The 22,478-nt window shown below is 43.0% G+C and overlaps 1 protein-coding gene across 3 annotated transcripts in view; it reads left to right on the forward strand.

The window, feature by feature from the left end:
* Positions 1-20,470, forward strand: part of HADH (hydroxyacyl-CoA dehydrogenase) — a 49,386-nt gene extending 28,916 nt beyond the window's left edge. Inside the window, exons 5-9 of one of the 3 annotated variants that reach the window (XM_073602101.1) lie at positions 270-359; positions 1,716-1,788; positions 4,430-4,546; positions 7,211-7,348; positions 20,175-20,470. In XM_073602101.1, the coding sequence (XP_073458202.1) occupies positions 270-359; positions 1,716-1,788; positions 4,430-4,546; positions 7,211-7,329 (399 nt within the window). In that variant the 3' untranslated portion in view covers positions 7,330-7,348; positions 20,175-20,470. Of the gene's footprint in view, positions 1-269; positions 360-1,715; positions 1,789-4,429; positions 4,547-7,210; positions 8,314-20,174 lie in introns of those variants that run through there. The other 2 variants (XM_073602091.1, XM_073602081.1) reach the window with 2 other exon arrangements.
* The last annotated feature ends 2,008 nt before the right edge of the window (positions 20,471-22,478 follow it).

Raw genomic sequence — 22,478 nt, forward strand, 5'->3', positions numbered from 1 at the left:
TTCTAGCTTTTTTTGAGCTTATGAAAAATGCTAGTGTGCATGGAGCCAAAAAGGTTCACAAAAAACCAACATAGATGTGTAATAAACACACAACATTTTTCTGTTCATGTAATACCTATCGTTTCTTGTTAGTACTTTGTATATTTGTGCTACTCCCCCCCCCCCCCCCCTTAACTTAGCTTGATTGTTGAAAAATAATGTATAGATGATTTTTTTAGCTGAATGAAATAATCATTTGTTGATTTACAGGTCTTTTTCTTTTCTTTAAGGTCATTCAGGCCCCTATGACAAGCCAGACAACCTTTGACTCTCTCATCAATTTTAGCAAAGCACTTGGAAAGATGCCCGTGTCATGTAAGGTAAGGCAGCAAGTTTATGACTTGTTCTGTAATCAGCTCTAGGCTTTTCCACATTTACCCTAAAGAGGTACCTGTCATAAAAGAACTGGTATTTCGCCAGCCTTGGTTATTTAAGGGGTCCCATAAACACAGGCTAACTAACAAAGTACATATTCCAAAAGCTTACAAAATGTCTGTATAAAATTCAATAATGTTTGTGTAACTCAAGATGTGACATTGACCAATTGTAAGGATATTCAAGGGAATTCCTAATGATTGTCTTACTAAATGTCTGTGTAGGTACCAGGTTCATGCACCTGTCATAAATGGATACATGAATTTGAGACAAGCACCATGTGTGGAGGTGCACTGAGACTGGAGGGTCCTTATGGACATTCCATCCTTTGTACTGCTAAGTTCCTTCCCCTCCGCTGCAGCTATCATAAAGACAGAGCAGCCGCTAAGGAGTTTTGAAGCTGAGTGGACAGAACCTGGTCAGAACCAGACCTCATCGGGTTCGCTTTTCTTTTGATTGTTAGCAGGTAGTGGACAGATCCTTAGCCAATACACAGCCATTTATTTGCTATAGAACCCACCCAGCCGCAGTGGCTGTATGCAAATCCAGAAAAACAAATAAACGGGTGGGGGGGGTGTTTACTAAAAGCAAATCCACTTTGCACTGCAAGTGCACTTGGAAGTGCAGTCGCTGTTTCTATCTGTTTCAGTTTCTATCATCCAATCATATAGAAACAAAAATTGCTGTGTTTTTTTTTTTTTTTTTTTTTTTTCCTTGCATGTACCCCTGGGATCTACAGCGACTGCCCTTCCCAATGCACTTGTAGTGCAAAGTGGATTTACCTTTAGTAAATCAACCACACTGTCTTTACACTGCATGGACAAATATACCCTTGTGCATACAGCCTAAATGTGTTCACACATATTTATTCAAGTTTTGTATTTAACGGTTTGGCAGTTTATTGTCCTTCTGCCAACTTGTGTTTTCACTCTTAGCCCCGGTTCACACAGGGGCGGCACGACTTGCAGGTCGCCTCAGCAAGGCGACCTGCAAACGACTTCCGCGGCAACTTGCAAAACGACTTCTGTATAGAAGTCTATGCAAGTCGCCCCCGAAGTAGTACAGGAACCTTTTTCTAAGTCGGAGCAACTTGCGTCGCTCCTATTAGAACTGTTCCATTGTACAGAACGGGAGGCGACTTGTCAGGCGGCTAGGTCGCCTGACAAGTCGCCCCTGTGTGAACCGGCTCTTACCCTCCAGTGATGTCTGATTTATTCCACATTAAAATATAGAAAGGTGTGCTCCCAAAGTAAGCTCTAAATGTTCAATAATGCGTGATTTGATACTTTCTTCCAATTCAGGACACTCCTGGCTTTATTGTTAACCGCCTTCTGGTACCCTACTTGATGGAATCGGTCCGCCTTTATGAGCGAGGTAATTTTGGTTTAATAAGACACTAGTAATGTATTCCACAATTGTGTTCTGTTAGTACACCCATTGGCCTTTCCATTTAATCCTGCCCCCAACACACACAACCCTTCCCAGTATCTATACCAGCAGTAAAGCTGGTCATTGACCAGTCAGCTGGCTTAACTGGAAAAAAAAAGATTTGAGGTCGATGGAGAAATCCCCCTGCTGGGACATTGTATCCTGACAGCAGATCTCGCTGTCAGAATACATTGATCAGCAGCTGCAGCCACTGATCCAAAAAAGTTTTCCAACATTACCGATCGACTTCTGTAGAACAGGAATGGCTACACGTGGATGGAAAATTCATCTTATCCCTCCTAATTTGGCCAAGTTTCGATCAATGTATGGCCAGCTTTAGATAGCCCATCCAATACACCGAACTAACTAGCTAGTATTACACCAGCTGAGTATGTGCATCAATACAACAGTGGACAGTCTGCAATGTATGTGCATTAACCTCTGTTATCGGCTCATACCGAAGCATTAACCCCTTAGAAACCTATCTTCTTTAAGAGCATGTGCATCAACCCCTTAGAGACCTGTCTCCCTGCATTCATTCCGAAGCACTAAGCTCCAGCTTGGGTGCATTAAAGTGGTTCTAAAGGCTCAAGGTTTTTTACCTTCATGCTATGCAGGAAGGAAAAAAAAATCTCATCAGTGCAGCAGCCCCCTCAGCACCCCCTTATACCTAAGCCACGTCGTCATCCAGCGATGAGCACAAAAGCCTTGGCTCTCCGGGAACTGTCTCTCCTCATTGACTGAGGCAGCAGCATGAGCCACTGGCTCCCTCTGCTGTTGATAACAGCCAGTGAGCCAATGAAGAGAGAGAGAGGGGGTAGGGCTTAGCCACAGCTCTGTGTGTGGATGGACACACAGAGCCACGGCTCAAGAACGAGCCTGCTTGGGTGCCCCCAGAGCAAGTTACTTGCTCTGGGGGCACTCAGCAGGATGGAGGGACCTGGAGTTCCGGCGGGGGACCTGAAAGGAGGCGGATCCAGGCTGCACAAAGCAGAAGAAGAGGATCTGGGCTGCACAGAGCAGGTGAGTATAAAATGTTTGTTATTAAAAAAACAAGACAAAAGCCTTTAATATAACTTTAAGATTTCAGTGCCTATTGCTCGGAATATATGTAATAACTTCCGAACACCCAGACTCAGCCCATGTGCATCCCCATGTGCTGTTTCCTCAGCGTCGGCCACCAGGCATATATTTGCCCACTTGGCACCCTATACTAGGCTCAGGTAAGTAAACACCACAGCACTCAGCACCCAATGTATGTGATTTACCCTTTCAGCACCCTCTGCTTTTAATGCATTAATCCCTCTGCTGCCAGTACCCAGTGCATGTGCATTTACTCTCCAGCAGCCAGTCCCCAGTGCATATGTAGTAACCCTATTGTGCCCAGCCATGCGTGTGTTAATCCCTCAGCGCCCATTCTCCACCATATTTGGGATAATCCCCCAAAGTTATTCAGTGCAGCATGCCAAATTTAATTCTCAACTTCACTGAGTGGGGAATCTCCGCTCCACTGTCCCATTTCTGGCCTAAACGGTCCTTGACAACAAAACCCTGCCCCATTTCACATATCCCCAGTACTACTCCACTATTCCTGGACTCCATGACACAATCCCTGCTAACAACCCAAAAAATGTTGGGGTCTCCTTTTTGAAGATCTACAGTACTGTCCCCAATTCCACTGCCTGACTCCCCTGTTTCAGTTTTAGTATGTGCCAAACTACCTTGCCACTTTCACACTCTTCCGTCACACATTCTTCCCCAGTCCCATTTTTTATTTATTTTTAATTTAAAAATTTTTTAGAACTCTACTGCCATCTAGTGTAGAGTTGTTAAACCTCATCTTTCCAATGTACTCTTACCACATTAATAGATGTAGCTGTAAGAAAGGAGAAGGTCTTGACGCCTGTTCAAGATGCAGATATCTCAAGGTTCAATCACGCTAAGTGTGTTTTCTTGCATTAATTGGTGTACAAAACGTAGCTTATACAATATATATTTATTTTGGCTGTGCTCATGACATGGTTTTGTTTGTTTTGAGCTTGGAACACAGTAAATTAGAACTCCAGGTAAACAGATAATTACTCACAGTCCTTTAAAAATACACAGTGCCTCAGACACAAGCAAATGAGGCCAGCTTGTTTATCTTATAAATGTATGCAGACGTCTTCAAGATCTTTACACCAAGGTAGGCTGCTCTTTTGACATATAGGGAAACCTGTTAATATGAATAAACAAAAAAAAATAAATGACCCAGAGGGCATTGGCCCTGTGAAATATGCAAAGTTATTTATTGAAATTTAAAATGTGAACATAACTCACAAATGTAAAAGATCGATAATCATATCAAGGTGATCACCAAACCACATCTAAAGGTAGGATGAATAACCAATGACCACCATTAGCATCCAGCAGAATGTCTGTCAACAGCTAGTGTTAGAAATGGCTGTTGCGTTTCCAGGGCCCCATACCCTTTTCGCCGAAGCCTATGGCCTCAGACACGGATAAAAACGGGTAGGGCCCCAGAAACTGCATTCAGCCATTCTGTGTATATATGATCTTTTTGTAACCTATTTAATTTGTTTTTTAGGACATGCATCTAAAGAAGACATAGACGTTGCAATGAAATTAGGAGCTGGATATCCAATGGGCCCTTTTGAACTCTTGGATTATGTTGGTCTTGATACTAGCAAATTTATCATTGACGGTATGTAAATAAATTAAATAATACATTTAACTTAAACTGTAACGTTAGGCCCACTTTATTCACACAGATGGTATTACAGTGGTAAATTAGCAGGGTGCAAAACCTAACTGTCATCTGTAAACAGTGGGTCACATGATCTGAAGCTATGGTGGCAGCACAATGAAGTATCACTGACGTTTGAGTCCTTGGTGTTACCAAACATGCTGGCTTCAGGTTAGAAGAAGCCTGCTATATACCGGTAAGGTTTTGCACAGTTTCATATTATTAGCTTACATCTCTAATGCATGCCTCCTTGATTAAAGCAAAGTTAAATTTACAGTTTAGTTTGTGAGAAAATACTTTGTCAAAGTGCAAAATGATTGCCGTTTTAGAAATTGGAGGTCTAGGTGCACACACGAAATGCATATTAGAGTATATATGCTATCCTTTCTAGTTAGCTGATACAAATCCCAGAAAGCATCCTAGTTATGACCTTTATTTGGCCATATCATGCAGGAAGCTTTGTAGCAACTGCAAAGGTTATGTGTAGCTGGTTATAGTTTGCTGTGATTGAATAAAGTTCAGATCTATGCAGCTACACATTCCTTCTATGCCATGATCATCAGGTGCTGCATTGTCTAGGATATGAAAGCTGAATTGTTGGATATTCTACATATCTTGTGTTGTACTACTACATTGATACGGGTTAAGCTAGTCTTTTATGTTAGTCATCTACAAAAAATAGGCCACAGTTTTGGGATGGGAACAAAATCTACGTAATTCTTCAAATATATTAAAAAAAAAATGCCAAAATCTTAATTGTATGCTCTTATTTGTTGTGAACTTTCACTTAAATATATGATAACATAGCCACAAAGGGATGTAAATTCACTTTGTTTGCATAAAATGTCTTTGAAAATCTAGATTTTAATTTATAATGTAGTGGTGACATCTCTGAGCTGTACAAATACCTGAGCAGAGCTATGGGAGGGGCCCAGCAGAAAACTAAAAGGGGTGCATACAAGACCAGTCACCCTGCACTGGGAGAGAAGGCAGCAGTGACCGGTCTTTACTGCAGAAAGCTTCTGCACAGAGGTAAAGTTTCACACTGGAAATACACAAAGCACAGAGGTTCAAGTAAAGAATACACATGCCTCCTCCTTAGACAAAATTTGTTTAGCTCAGGGTTCAGCTTTAAATGGTGTCTAATTAAAAGAAGTTTAAGTTTTCAAAAAAAACTTTTCAAAATTATACTCACCTAGGTGGAGAACTGAGCGACCAAATACCACTGATCACTCAGTTCTCCCCTCCACTCTGAGCGGAGAGCCGGGACTGGCAGTGCAGGAGGGGCTGGCTCAGTCTCCCAGCGGCTTGCTAAGAGCCTGGGCCAGCTGCCAGTCTAGGCTTCTGGGTGGATCTTGACTGTAAAGTTGGGATTGATTCAGCGCCTGGACCAGCTGAGTGACATCAGCCATCAGCAAAATTTTAGCCGGTTGTCAGCTGAAAACATGTCACAGGATTGCAGAACGAACTGCATGTCTGTGATCCATAGAAGTATGGCCAAAAAATGCTTCTCATGTAAAGTGTCATATCATTCCAAAATAAATACAGCCTCAAGTACAGGTAGTGAGATTCCACACTGCTGTTTAGGTTTGTCTGCTTACCAACTAGCTGTATTGTACTTTCAGCTTCAGAAAAACATAACAAGCATTTCCAGAATTGCAGAACTTAGCTGCCTTGCTTGCAGTGATAGAACATAATTCAAATAAATCTGAGCCTGTTCAGCAGGTAAATAGAGTTTGTGTCTGGATTTCCCCCAAAAAAGAAAACGGTAATTCTGAATTGAAAATCTGCCACCACGCATTGTCTCTCTGCAAAGTAACATGCTCTGGCTCACTAAAGATTTGCAAGACCCCTGTGACAGCGGCTAGTCCTTCCATTGAGAACAATCACAACAGTGCCATAATTGCCACTAATGTCTCAAGTTCATCAGGTGTACACGGCACTGTAAAGCATGGTGGTGCTAACATTACACTTGAGGCTTTTGCTGGTCAACAAGGAAAAGGACACTGAGGGGGACTTGGGGCAAGATGGATGGGGCCAGTTACTGAGCAGAGAGTGCAAGAGAATTGAAAATGGGATGGAGCTTTCAGCCGATCAGTGACTTTAAACACAGACGGATCTACATTTGAGTAGATTAAATGAAACCAGTCTAAAAAGAAAGATGTGGGCTGACGTTGCTTTTTCCTCCTGAAAATGTTTGTTGATTGGACAACAGATGACAACACTGTTTCGTTATGCATACAGTTCAGTAAGTGAGCGTTGTCACTGTAGGACAGGAAGTGTTACTGGCATGATGACCAGGTGAAAATAAAGGGGCCATCTAGGACTGCTAAACTGCAACATATTACAGTTTGTTCTTTGGGTTTTAGATACATTTTAAAGGATAACATTACTAGGTCATTAGACACCAGGATTGTCCATTTTGCTTCTCCCTTGTATAGACAGTTATACCACTTAGCTGCAGATGTTGTCTGCCTTGCCCTACGCTTGTTTTTGAAAAAAAATTATTGAAAAACCTCCTTCATCCTCCACCATATTTGAACTGCATGTGACACCTTGACATGTATTCTGTCTTTTATTCGTAAATCGCTGTTCAGCTAACACATTCCACTTGCCTTTTAGGTTGGCACCAGATGGAACCTGAAAACCCTCTCTTTGCTCCCAGTGAGTTGCTAAATAAACTGGTGGCTGAGAACAAGCTGGGAAAGAAGACTGGAGAAGGTTTTTATAAATACAGATAACCGGCTTACCACTCTGCAGATATCCTTTTTTTATAAGCCTTTCCGCTTTGCCCATAGTGACTGTAACAGTCAGTTGCTTCTTGTTGACTGGCCATTTTTACCATAGTAGTCTTTTCTACACTCTTTATGTCCACACTAGTGCCTTAGTGCAAAGATTGTTTCTGTTCAGGGTGAAAAATCCTTTTGTACAGACCTTTCTAACCGATGAAACCACAAAGCTCCTGATTCACTCTCTGGTTATCTCTCGCCTTGACTACTGCAACTCCCTCCTCATTGGCTTACCTTTAAATAGACTATCCCCCCTTCAGTCCATCATGAATGCTGCTGCCAGACTCATCCACCTTACAAACAGCTCAGTGTCTGCTACCCCTCTCTGCCAATCCCTCCATTGGCTGCCACTCGCCCAACAAATTAAATTTGAAATACTAACAAGTTACAAAGCCATCCACAACTCTGCCCCCAGCTACATCACTAGCCTAGTCTCAAAATACCAACCTAATCGCCCTCTTTGTTCCTCCCAAGACCTCCTGCTCTCTAGCTCCCTCATCACCTCCTCCCATATCCACCTCCAGGACTTCTCTCGAGCCTCGCCCATCCTCTGGAATTCCCTACCCCAATCTGTCAGACTGTCTCCAAATTTATCCACTTTTAGGCGATCCCTGAAAACGTTCCTCTTCAGAGAAGCCTATCCTGCCTCCATCTAACAACTGCACTATTTTCTCCATTAGCTCATCCCCCACAGCTATTACCCTTTTGTATCACTTGACCCTCCCTCCTAGATTGTAAGCTCTAACGAGCATGGCTCTCTGATTCCCCTCGTATTGATTTGTATTGTAATTGTACTGTCTGCCCTAATGTTGTAAAGTGCTGCGTAAACTGTCGGCGCTATATAAATCCTGTATAATAATAATAATAATACAGACGCTTTTCAGGTGTTGAATTGTCATGACCAAGCCAGAACCAATAAAAAGAATATGGGAATTATTTCTGTATGAGATCTTTTTATGTTGTTCGAAGGTGGAAAGTGTGAAAGCGACTCTTGAACACTAATATACAAAAAGTGCAGCGCTAAAAATCTCTAAAATCAAAGTGTCATAAATAAACATATAAAAATAGTTTGTCACACAAACTCCTAAATCACAAAAAAGTCCATAAAGTACAGACTGTGCCAAAGGTGATTGAGAATCATCCAATAATAGTATGTTCCCATGTGATAACAAACATATAAAATTACATCAGTGCTTCTTTGCATAAAGTGATTCCAGTGCTTTTCCTTCACCAATATGCCATTGGTAATAGTCATTGTATCAAATCAACCTGTGAGAATTCCCAGCAATCATGCAGCTGCTCCTTCCAAAACACAATTGCCCCTCGCACAGAAGCCACAATGGCTGGCGATCCAGACCATGTAAGGCTCCTCCCTATGCGTTTCGTGTGCATGCATGTCATCAGGGCATACACACTCTTAAACACTACCGGTTAGTGTAATTATTTATCAAATTTGGTACTGGAAAGAATGATTACTGTTTGTTTTATTTATGTAGTCCATACATTTTGCAGACTAATGTCTCAACCACAGTGAGACACATATGGGTCAGTTTTAGTAGAAGTCAGTAAACCCTTCAGCATGCCTCTGTGTCGTGGAAGAAAACATTAGGGACCGTACACCAGTGCTGTTTCTTGTCCTAGGCTAACAAGGCCCAGGCCTAGGGCGGCACTTTGTGGGGGCGGCGAAAGCTCTCCCACCCCCCCACGCCACACGAACGCACGAAACCCACCCCCACAACCTGTCCTCCCCAGCCGCCTACCACACAAATATAGCCCCCGGTGGACGGCCTGTTGTAGCGGGGAACTTGCTAAGGCTATAGGCAGTCTTTTAGTGTACTTGGCTGGGGGAGGGGAGCGAATGCAGCCCCCATAAGATGGCTGATGACTGGCCAGACCGGGTGCACGTAAGTTAACTGGCGTAAGCGGAGCCTAATGCTCCTCCTACCCTCCTCTGCACGGCATTAACTCTGCATCTACTCCCTGGCCCGGAGCGGGATCTGTGAAGTCTGTGACAATAGGAGGAGAGAGAGTGGGTTATAACCAGCACACATTGTCAGTATAAAGGGAGATGAAGGGATGGTGGGAAGTCCTGTGTGTTCTATCATCCTCTTCCTTCCTGCACATCTACACACAGCTGCTGTTGATCAGAGCTAGAGTGGGCACATAGACAGTGGTCATGTACACGCAGCTGTCACGTGACCCCTCTCCCCAACCATTTGCTCTTTCACGTCAACAAGCACAATAAATAGTGACGTGGCATCCTGCCATTGGCTGCCCTTTGCCAGGAAATTATAAAGAGCTGATTAAGAGAGAGGGGAGGATGACAGGAATCCCCAGGCAGCGGCCAGGATAGCAGGTATAATTAAGTACTATTACTTTTAAGTCCTCATGTGCATGTGCCAAGCAGCCATATAGTGCTCATTGCTCAATATGGATTAAATGGATATGCAGATCATATTGTATAATAAAGTGATTTGTGCAACAAGCTTAAAACAGTCCACATTCAGTGAAAGTTCATGTACTACAAAGTTTGCATGAACTTTCACTGAATGTGGACTTTTTAATGAGCAGGGGTGGACTGACCCATCGGGCACTGCCTGAGGGCCTGGGGCCATTAGGGGGGCCCCATGAGAGGCTCTGCAAAACTGCAACACGTACAGTCTAGCACACGGGCAGTGGCTGTAATAAGACCTCTCATGGCGCGCTGCTCCACACCCGCCCCTTCTCCCCCCCCATCCACCCCAGGTGCATGTACATGACATCACCTGGGATGGACTAGAAGAGAGGAGGGGCCGGCAGGAAGCAATGTGCCATGAGAGGTCTTATTATTACAGGCATCAGGTGAGGCTGTGTACTTTTTATTTTTTACAGGAGTCTAGAGACACCAGGGCTGCCACCATCAGGGGAGGGGGCAGCCAGTACAGATGTAGAGGGCCTGGGCACCAACAGGACCGCAGAGGCCCCATGATACTCCCCTGGTCGTTCCCCCCCCCCCCCCCCCCAACGGTGTCCACACCCTTGGGATGTCCCCGGTCCACACTGCATTCCTCTTTGTCCTCATCGCACTGTGTCCCTCTGTCTGTCCCCAGCGTCCCTCTCTGTCCTCATCGCACTGCGTCCCTCTCTGTCCTCATCGCGCCGCGTCCCTCTGTCCTCATCACGCCGCGTCCCTCTCTGTCCTCCTCGCGCCGCGTCCCTCTCTGTCCTCCTCGCGCCGCGTCCCTCTCTGTCCTCCTCGCGCCGCGTCCCTCTCTGTCCTCCTCGCGCCGCGTCCCTCTCTGTCCTCCTCGCGCCGCGTCCCTCTCTGTCCTCCTCGCGCCGCGTCCCTCTCTGTCCTCCTCGCGCCGCGTCCCTCTCTGTCCCCAGCATCCTTTTCTGTCCTCATCGCACTGCGTCCCTCTGTCTGTCCCTAACGTCTTTCTCTGTCCTCATCGCACTGCGTTCCTCTGTCTGTCCCTGGTGTCCCTCTCTGTCCTCACTGCATCCCTCTCTGTCCCCGGCATCCCTCTCTGGCTTTCCCCAGTGTTCCTCCCTGTTCCCGGCATCCCTTTCTGTCTTCGTCGCACTGCGTCCCTCTCTGTCCTCATCGCACTGCATTCCTCTCTGTCCTCATCGCACTGCGTTCCTCTCTGTCTGTCCCCAGCATATTTAAATTAGGGGGTGCATGAGTTTAGTTAGGACTAGGGCAGCACATAACCTAAATACACCACTGCCGTACACACATTAATGCATGTTGCATAAGGCAAACCATGGGCTGCCAACACACTACAACACAGCCAAATAATGAACATTTACCATTTTTTCCTGATGTCACACACCACAACGCGTTGTCTGGTGCTGCAGTTCTGGTACATTGCCTGCTACTGTAATGGTTCTTTGGGTATGCAGCACATCTTGTCATTTTAGAGGCTTTTCATACAAATATAAGGCCTGTTTTAAGCTTTTTTGAAACTTTCTGCAAGCTTCGAGCAGCTTCCTCTAAGCTTTTAAAGTGGTTGTAAACCCTGTTACACCACTTTTACCTACAGGTAAGCCTATAATAAGCCTTACCTGTAGGTACCATGAATATCTCCTAAACTTGCACCGTTTAGGGGATATTCACTGTATCTGCATGTGGCAACCTCATTGGCACATGCGCACTGCAGAAACGGCCCGCCCAAGCCGTTTCTTCAGGAGCCGTGCTGTGACCGGTGACGTCATCGCGACTCCGGCCAATCACCGCGCCAGAGCCTGCGAACCCGGCAATAACTCCGGGAGACATGTTGCCGGTCACAGCGGTGTGCGGGGACTGCTGCAACAGCTTGGATCTAAGTTAAGTATTTCATAATGAGCCAGTATGCAATGCATACTGGCTCATTATGCCTTTGTCTTGCAGGTTTTTTTTTTTTTTTTTTTTTGAGTTTGAAACCACTTGTGCTCTTCAGCTCCTGTTTGAAAACATTATACACAGATCTTAACCACTTCCCACGTCTTGGACTTCATAGCTATAAGCATCACCCTGCTATCTTTTCTATCTTTTGCTATCCTAGCTACTAATTAGCTGATGGATTACTTTGACAGGAACGTCCCCCTCCCTTCCGCCGCCCATCGTTGCTTCCCACTCAGTTCAGCAGTGTGCCACTGGGATATCATAGAGCTGGTAATGTACAGCCAACATGCAGTCAGTAGTGCTTGTTGGCTGTACATGGTAAAGGAAACTTCTTTGGGCACTTATTACATTTTATTATATACAGTGCCTTGAAAAAGTATTCATACCCCTTGAAATTTTCAACATTTTTTCATGTTACAACCAAAAATGTAAATGTATTTTATTGGGATTTTATGTGGTAGCCCAACACAAAGTGGCACATAATTGTGAAGTGGAAGGAAAATGAAGGGAAAAAATGGTTTTCCAACTTTTTTACAAATAATTATGTAAAAAGTGTGGCGTGCATTTGTATTCAGCCCTCCTTTATTCTGATACCCCTAACTGAAAGCTAGTGGAACCAACTGTCTTCAGAAGTCACCTAATTCGTAAATAGAGTCCATCTGTGTGTAATTTGATCTCCGTATAAATACAGTTATGCTGTGAAGCCTTCAGAGGTTTGTTAGAGAATCCCCGACAAATCAGGAATAAAGTTGTGGAGAAGTTTAACCACTTCAGCCCCAGAAGATTTGGCTGCTCAATGACCAGGCCATTTTTTGCGATACGGCACTGTGTACTTTTGTACTTTTTGCTATAATAAATATCCCCAATTTTTTTTTTTTTAAAAAAGCAAATTTTTTTCCCTAGGTTTAGGCCGATATGTATTCTACATATTTTTGGTATTAAAAATTGCCATAAGCGTATATTGATTGGTTTGCGCAAAAGTTAAAGCGTCTACAAAATAGAGGAAAGATTTATGGCATTTTTAATATTTTGTTTTTTACTAGTAATGGCGGCGATCTGCGATTTTGATCGGGACTGTGACATGGCGTACAGATCGGACACTTTTGACACATTTTTGAGACCATTGACAATTATACAGCGATCAGTGCTAAAAAAATATACTGATTACTGTGTAAATGTCACAATGCAGTGGGGTGCGTGCCTGCTATTCCGCTTAAAGGGACCGACGTACAGCTACGACGGTTTGCGGATCGTGCTGACCTGCCGCAGTATAATGACGGCGACTGGTCGGCAAGCAGTTAAAGCAGGGTTAGGTTATAAAAAAAATATCCCATGCTTTGAACATCTCACGGAGCACTGTTCAATCCATCATCCGAAAATGGAAAGCATATGGCACAGCTGCAAACCCACCAAGACATGGCCGTCCACCTAAACTGGGCAGGGGGAGAGCATTAATAAGAGGAGCAGTCAAGAGGCGCATGGTAACTCTGGAGGAGCTGCAGAGATCCACAGCTCAGGTGGGAGAATCTGTCCACAGGACAACTATTAGTCGTGCACTCCACAAATCTGGCCTTTATGGAAGAGTGGCAAGAAGAAAGCCATTGTTGAAAGAAAGCCCTAAGAAGTTCCGCTTGCAGTTTGCGTGAAGTCATGTGGGGAACACAGCAAACGTGGAAGAAGGTGCTCTGGTCAGATGAGTCTAAAATTGAACTTTTTTGGCCTAAAAGCAAACGCTTTGTGTGGTGGAAAACTAACACTACACATCACCCTGAACACACCATCCCCATTGTGAAACGTGGTGGCAGCTTGATGTCTGCAAAAGACTTGAGACTGGGGAGGAGGTTCACCTTCCATCAGGACAACGACCCTAAATATACAGCAAGAGCTACAATGGAATTGTTTAGATCAAAGCATTTTAATGTGTAAGAATGGCCTAGTCAAAGTCAAGACCTAAATCCAACTGAGAATCTGTGGCAAGACTTGAAAATTGCTATTCGCAGACGCCCTCCATCCAATCTGACAGAGCTTGAGCTATTTTGTAAAGAAGAATGGGCAAAAATGTCACTCTTTAGACTTGCAGCTGTAATTGCAGTGAAAGGTGGTTCTACAAAGTATTGATTCAGAGGGCTGAATACAAATTTCACATATTTGTAAAAAAATTGGAAAACCATTTGTCATTTTCCTTCCACTTCACAATTTTGTGCCACTTTGTGTTGGGCCATCACAGAAAATCCCAATAAAATACATTGTTTACTGGAACAGGTTGGGACTTTGAATGAGACATGGGTCTCCATCCCTATGCATACTAGAAACGGGAGAACTGGGACTTTGAGTGAGGTGTGCAAAAAAGGCCAAGGGATCAGTCCCTGTATAACAAACCATTTATTGATTGACAATAGTCAGGTGGCACAGTGTAGTTCCAAAATATACATAAAACCATCATTGGTACTTGCATATATACATGGTGAAAGTAAGTGACAAAACCCCAATGATGCAGGGCAAGAAATAGTTAAAAGGTTACAACATCCATAAAATGCACAGGGTCACAACATTGCTGTATAACACTCAATAAAAGATATGGTGCATGTGGTAAGTCCGACGCGTTTCGTGTATCAAGCACTCTTCAGGGGGAATTAAGCACCAACATCTAAAAGCAAGAAAAACAAAAAGTCCAAATAATAAAAAATAATGCATGAGAAAAAACTGGGGTGTGCATATAGGAGAGGCTGAAAAGCCACAGATCCCAGATGTATACTCACTTGACCAGAGAGTGTGACCACCATGGGTTCCATAGTCACAGGCCACCGACTGAGTCAGGTCCGGGAGCTTAGGGGGGAGCACTCAAGACAGGGGGAGAGAAAGAAAGTGCCAGGCGCACACAAGGGAGTCCCCATAGAATCATATATCCACACTGGTATTGAGATGAGAGGGGTGAGTCTGTAATAATGATAAATTATATGTATATATGAGGTATACTCCTGGGTTAACAAGAGCCCCCAATCCCAAAGTAAATGTGAAAAAATGTAGGCATATAATACCCTCTTACCTAGGTAGTAGATAATGGCCACATGTAATCTGCCCAGTGATGGATGTGCTGCCTGATGGTAAGCCAGCAAAGAAATGGGGGCCCTTATGTACACCTAGCCATCCCTCCCCCCCAACAGGGAAACTCCCCCCCCCAGCGTCAGACAGTGCGGACACCGGGCGAACCGAGGCCTCCTCCAGCGCAGCGGCACTCGCCGCCCACAGCTGCATCGATGGGATGAAACTGGAAAAAAAAAAAAAAAATGCAAAAAATGCGTATTGCTGTAAAGGAGGAAATTAAACCACCAATGAAACAATGCATGTACCTCAAAATAAAGTAGAATGAAAGGAACACGTGTCTTACTAGACAACCCCCAATGGGAGGCCAACGGTTCAGGGCAAGTGTCCTGTGGACGGATGTCCATGTAAGTGAAATGATCCAAAGGTCTTAAAGCACACCTCCATCCCTATATCGGGGTTACTGGAACAGGTTGGGACTTTGAATGAGACATGGGTCTCCATCCCTATGCATACTAGAAACGAGAGAAGTGGGACTTTGAGTGAGGTGTGCAAAAAAGGCCAAGGGATCAGTCACTGTATAACAAACCATTTATTGATTGACAATAGTCAGGTGGCACAGTGTAGTTCCAAAATATACATAAAACCATAAAATCTGTCACGTTGCCGGCGTTGTGTTTACATCCTGTGCGGACACGTGGACGGCGGCGTCCCCAGCAGCTGTGGGCGGCGAGTGCCGCTGCGCTGGAGGAGGCCTCGGTTCGCCCGGTGTCTGCACTGTCTGACGCTGGGGGGAGTTTCCCTGTTGGGGGGAGGGGTGGCTAGATGTACATAAGGGCCCCCATTTCTTTGCTGGCTTACCATCAGGCAGCACATCCATCACTGGGCAGATTACACGTGGCCATTATCTACTACCTAGGTAAGAGGGTATTATATGCCTACATTTTTTCACATTTACTTTGGGATTGGGGGCTCTTGTTAACCCAGGAGTATACCTCATATATATACATATAATTTATCATTATTACAGACTCGCCCCTCTCATCTCAATACCAGTGTGGATATATGATTCTATGGGGACTCCCTTGTGTGCGCCTGGCATTTTCTTTCTCTCCCCCTGTCTTGAGTGCTCCCCCCTCAGCTCCCGGACCTGACTCAGTCGGTGGCCTGTGACTATGGAACCCATGGTGGTCACACTCTCTGGTCAAGTGAGTATACATCTGGGATCTGTGGCTTTTCAGCCTCTCCTATATGCACACCCCAGTTTTTCCTCATGCATTATTATTTTTTATTATTTGGACTTTTTTTTTTTCTTGCTTTTAGATGTTGGTGCTTAATTGCCCCTGAAGAGTGTTTGATACACGAAACGCATCAGACTTACCACATGCACCATATCTTTTATTGAGTGTTATACAGCAATGTTGTGACCCTGTGCATTTTATGGATGTTGTAACCTTTTAACTATTTTTTGCCCTGCATCATTGGGGTTTTGTCACTTACTTTCACCATGTATATATGCAAGTACCAATGATGGTTTTATGTATATTTTGGAACTACACTGTGCCACCTGACTATTGTCAATCAATAAATGGTTTGTTATACAGTGACTGATCCCTTGGCCTTTTTTGCACACCTCACTCAAAGTCCCACTTCTCCCGTTTCTAATAAAATACGTTTAAGTTTTTGGTTGTAACATGACAAAATGAATACTTTTTCAAGGCACTGTACTACAGTGACGGGGAAATATGTGCACTTTGCAACTAACTGTTTTTCTGCAGTAATTTGCCATAATATGTAATCTAAAGCCCTAGTACACACAGGCCGAATGTTGGCAGCATCAGCCGGCTCAATAGAAACCGTCCGACATTCGAACTGTGTGTTCTGGAGTCAGTCCAACAGAAGCTGGCCATTAAGCCGGCTTCTGTCGAAGGGGTATGACCAAAAAAGGTCTGCTGATGGCTGAGAGGCCTAACCAGAGAGTTCTGGTGTGGGAGCATGCCCCCTGTCATGGCACAATAGAAGAGCAGGGGAGATTGCTGTACTAACGTCTGATTGTTAGTACAGCGGCTCCTCCTGGCCTACCAGGTTTTTTTTGTTCAGCTCTGCTGAACTACTAGTGTGTACTAGGCTTAAGTCTCAGCAAAAGACAAAAGCAATGTGCTTAAGCTGATGACACACAAACAATTTTAATTTCTCGTGTCTTTATAGAACATTTACCATTCCCAGTGCTGGAGGAAAAGTAAGTGAACCCATAGACTAATTACTTCAAGAAAAACTAATTTGAGTCAGTAGTTTGCATACCTGGAGTCCAGTTAATTAAATAAGTTTGGAGGTGTGGTTTAGAGCTACATTAATTGATTAGACACTCAAACATTTTAAGATTGCTGTTCATAAGAAGAATCAGCTGATGTGAACCATGCCTTGCAAAAAGGAGCACTCTGAAGACATACACCATACACTCAAGAATAGTTGATCTGCATAAGGTTGAAAAGGGACACAAAGCAATCCCAAAGTGTGCAAAAATCCATCAGTTCACACACAAATTATCTGTAAATGGGGACAGTTTAGTACTGTGGCTACTCTTCCTAGAAGTGGCACCCAGCCAAGATGACTCCCAAGGCAGAATCCTCAATGAGGTAAAGAGTTCATGAGTAACAGTTAAAGGCTTGAAGACATCACTGGAACTAGCAAACATTTCTGTTGATGAGTCTACCATATGTAAGTCTTTGAACAGACTTCTGTTCTCCAAAAAAAAAAAAAAAAAACATTGGGTGCCGCAACGCTATTGGGAAAGTGTTTTGTGGACTGATGAAACCAAAGTTGAATTGTTCAAGAAGAATACTCAGCACTATGTATGGTGCAAAAAGGGCACAGCTTACCAACATCAACTCATCATCCCAATAATGAAGTATGGGGGGGGGGGGGGGGCATCATGATTTGGGCTTACTTGGCTGCATCAGGGCCTGGACCACTAGCCATCATTGAGGAGAAAGTGAATTTCCAAGTTTACCAAAATAACCTACAGGATTTCAGGGTGGTTGTCTGCCAGTTGAAGCTTAGTAGAAGTTGTGATGCAGCCGGACAATGACAATGACTCCAAGCATTGAAGTAAATCCACCACAGACTGACTTCTGAAGAAGAAAATGCTCCTTTTGGAATGACCCAGTCAGAGCCCAGACCTTAACCTTATAGAGATGCTGTGGAAAGACCTCAAGAGAACCGTTCACACCAGGCATCCTACAAATGTGTCTGAGCTGAAGCAGTTTTGTAAAGAGGAATGGTCAAAAATCCCTCCTGAACATTGTGCAGGTCTGATCCAGAACTACCGAAAGCGATTGCTTGAAGTCATTGCTGCTAAAGGAGGTTTGACCAGCTATTAACCCCAATGGTGCACTTACTTTTTCCTCCAGCACTGTGAATGTTTCATGGGTGTGTTCAATAAAGATACAAGAAATTAGAATTGTTTGTGTGTTATCAGCTTAAGCACATTGGGGTTTATTTACTAAAGGCAAATCCACTTTGCACTACAAGTGCACTTGGAAGTGCAGTCGCTGTAGATCTGAGGGGGACTGAAGACAAAACTGAAGGGAAAATGCCCCAAGAACAAGCAGGAACTGAAGACAGTTGCAGTAGAGGCCTGGCAGAGCATCACCAGGGATGAAACCCAGCGTCTGGTGATGTCTATGCGTTCCAGACTTCAGGCTGTAATTGACTGCAAAGGATTTGCAACCAAGTTTTAAAAAGTGAAAGTTTGATGGATGATTGTTAATCTGTCCCATTACTTTTGGTCCCTTAAAAAGTGGGAGGCACATATACAAACTGTTGTAATTTCTACACCATTCACCTGATTTGGATGTAAATACCCTCAAATTAAAGCTGAAAGTCTGCAGTTAAAGCACAACTTGTTTGTTTCTTTGAAATCCATTGTGGTGGTGTATAGAGCCAAAAGGATTAGAATTGTGTTGATGTCCCAATATTTATATTTATTTATTTTATTATTTTATTTATTTATATAATATTTATGGACCTGACTGTGTGTGTGTGTGTGTATATATATATATATCTATATATATATATAGATACATACATACATACACACTAACACAGACAAAGTGCAGACATATAATACACTGGACAGGGTTCAGAACTAAACTGTGTAAATCTACTAATAATTTCATAAAGGGAAAACAAATCTGAAGTCTGAACTCCAGAGAGATATAAAAGGCTCAAAATAATTCAGCTCTGTATGAATTCATCTATCATTGAAAGGTTTACATGTTTAAAATGCAAGCAGTGTGAGCACCTGAATTTTAGGTGGTATCCGTCTCTTGCATTCCCTGTACAGCAGAGCTAGCAGTTTGAGCATACTCACAAGGAGAGAGCAGAGTGACAGAATGCTGCTTCTCCTTTTATCAACCAGTCACAGGGTGGGGTGGGCAAGGAGACCTGTAAGTGAAAGCAAAAGTGCAACATATAAAGGTCAGCTAAATAAAGGTACTCTACATTGTATAGTAATCCTGTGGGAGGTAAAGTCATATGTCTATGTATGGATTTAGCCGTTTGCCTGGAGTTCAACTCATAGACCATATTATGTCTTGTCTTCTAGTTTTAAAGTAGCAGTCTTTTATTCTACTTGTCATCTAATTGATAGCCACTGGGGGGCGTACAATACCATCTTCCAAGATAAAGCTTGTTTTTGACGTTTTCATGCTTATGGTTATTAGCTGTGTGACACAGTATTGATGTTCCCTTTATGGTAAAGTGCCATATGAAAATTGGGAGCTATTAATGTAAAATGTCCTGTTTATTACACACCACTTAATGGATTATATAGAAGGGCAGTCGATATGGGTCTGCTAATTAGATTTGTCATCATAGATTTGAGCTGATTTGAGAGTACGAACTCCAGAGCTTTGGGTATTCCTCCAGCTGTGAAGCAGACGTTGCAAACATTATAGGCCCGTGGTTTGGGAAAACTGGAGTATAGGGAATTCTGCAGCCTTGATTCACCTATAGGGCTGTTTGATGTATAAATCACATTGATGTGCAGCAGATTACAAACATTGTTTTTCACACCCCTCTCATTAAATCCTATCTAAACCTCATGAGAGTGTTTGTCTGGTTTTAATACTATAAGGATGTCATTTATTGGATTTTGTGATCTATAATATTCAGATGTAGAACATAAAAGAAAATGCCACTTTTGGTAAATATACAGTATATATACCTTTTTTTTTTTTTTTTTTTAACCACATTTATCATTGCTGCACAAACTGTTTTGCTAAAAAATATAGGATTAAAATGTAAATTTTCAGTGATATGCACAAGCAGCCACGATTTTTTTAAAAACTGTCAAGAAGTCTAGTTTTTCTTTAACCATGATAACATATACAATATATACAGGTGGCTCCATAAAAGCTTGAAGGTGTTTCTTGGATTTTGGGCCCCTCTTTGCGGCTGGCTGCAAAAAAGTCTCAAATATTTGATGTCCCTATACTTGAGAGGAATAACGGAGAGTGTTTTGGGGTGTAATTCTAAATATGCCCATGCTGTGAGTGGGAAATATCTTGTTAGTTGACGACTGTGTGTAAAAAAAAAAAAAAAAAAAATAATACATTGTGATCTTCAAAAGAATCCCCAGGCCTCTAATTAAATATGACCGTTGGTCTACTTTGCAAAATATGGCCATTTTGTGGATGTTTCTCCTTTCTTAGCACTTCAGGCCCTCAATAAGTGGATAGGTAGTCAGCAAAGCAGATACCTCATTTATGCTCCTTGAAAGCCTGAAGGAGCTCCTTGGATGTCTATGCAAGTCGCACCTGAAATCACCTAAAGTAGTGCAGGAAATACCTTTTCAAATCAGTGCGGCTTGTCAGGGTGTGACTTGTCAAGAGATTTGGACCTGTCAGATCGCAGGACAAGTCGCACCGGTGTGAACGGGGGCTTAAGGGAGGATGAGGCATAATTCGCTCAAAGTACACCAGTGCTTAATTAGTTCTAAGAAGAGGGTGAACTGTTTTCCTAGCTCCTACTACTCTTTACCAACCCCACCCATTCGCCCTTAAAAATCCTGTTACTAGGGCCAATGACAGACAGGCTAGTTGCCTGAACAAAAGGGGTGGAACTAAACCCTAAAGTAGAACTGAAGGCAAATTGAAAGGAAATCTCAATGGGACACAAATGGTAAAAAAAGCCTTACAGGAGTTATAACCCTCTTTTTAATCTATTCAAAACATTAAAAGAAAATGTTTTGCCTTCAGCTCTACTTTAACCACTTGCCTACTGGGCACTTCCACCCCCTTCTTGCCCAGGCCAATTTTTCAGCTTTCAGCAATGTCACACTTTGAATGACAATTGCGCGGTCATGCTACACTGTACCCATATGACATTTTTATAATTTTTTTTCACACAAATAGAGCTTTCTCTATTTTTCTCGGTCTCTGTCAGTAAATTTTGTAAATAAGTAATTTTTCTCCTTCACTGCTGTGCGCTGATGAGGCGGTACTGATGGGCACTTATAGGCTGCACTTATGGGCACTGATGAGGTGGCACTCTCTTCATAGCTATTTAAACACATTGCTCGATTACTTCTGCCTTACTTCCTGGTCAGACTTTAGGTCATGACACAGGAAGGAGTTGACCAGCTGATCTCATTAGCACACACCCTGCATCATCTACCCTCAACTGGTCAACTCATTCCTGTGTCATGACCTAAAGTCTGACAAGGAAGTGAGGCAGAAGCAATCGAGCAGTGTGCTTAAACAGCTATGACTAGAGTTAGTTAAGTCGGTGTAGAATAAATGGAAAACTGTTTTATTTTTGCTAAATAATTACATTAATGCTATATTGGTACATAGGGAAGCTTGAATTTATAAAAAAATAAAAAAGGTGAACTTAGCCTTTAACCACTTCTGGACCGTCCAGCAGCAGGGGGGGCATGCACGCCGCCAACGACCTGCTGCCGCTCTGATTGGACACATCGGGAGCCAATCAGCAGGTCCGGCTGACCCGATGTTTGCCGGTACCTCACGATTGGTCTGAGGAGAGGCAGACTGCCGTTCTGTGAGAGGGGAAGATGGAGATCTTGTGTTCCTGCTAAGCAGAAACACGAATCTCTGTCTTCCCCAGTCAAAACATCCCCCGCACAGAAAGCACTCCCTAGGAGCACACTTAACCCTTTGATAACTCCTGACGTTAACCCTTTCCCTGACAGTGTCATTAGAACAGGGACGGTGCATTTTTTTTTTTTTTAGCACTGATCACTGTATTGGTGTCACTGGTCCCCAAAAAATGTCACTTAGTGCCAGATTTGTCCGCCGTAATGTTGCAGTCCCGCTAAAAATCACTGATCGTCGCCATTACTAGTAAAAACAATAAGAAAAAAAAATTCCATAAAAATATCCCATATTTTGTAGACGCTATAACTTTTGCGCAAACCAATCAATATACGCTTATTGTGTGATTGTGTGTTTTTTTTTTTTTTTTTTTTTTTTTTTTTTTTTTTACCAAAAACATGTAGCAGGATGCATATTGGTCTAAATTGATGAATACATTTGATTTTTTTATTTTTTTTTTTTTTATTGGGTATGTTTTATACCATAAAGTAAAAAATATAGGTTTTTTTTTTTCAAATTGTCTGTCTTTTTTTGTTTATAGTGCAAAAAATAAAAACTGCAGAGGTGATCAGATA

Source organism: Aquarana catesbeiana, linkage group LG01 (assembly GCF_042186555.1).
Source record: "Aquarana catesbeiana isolate 2022-GZ linkage group LG01, ASM4218655v1, whole genome shotgun sequence".
In the NCBI taxonomy this organism is placed as follows: Eukaryota; Metazoa; Chordata; class Amphibia; order Anura; family Ranidae; genus Aquarana; species Aquarana catesbeiana.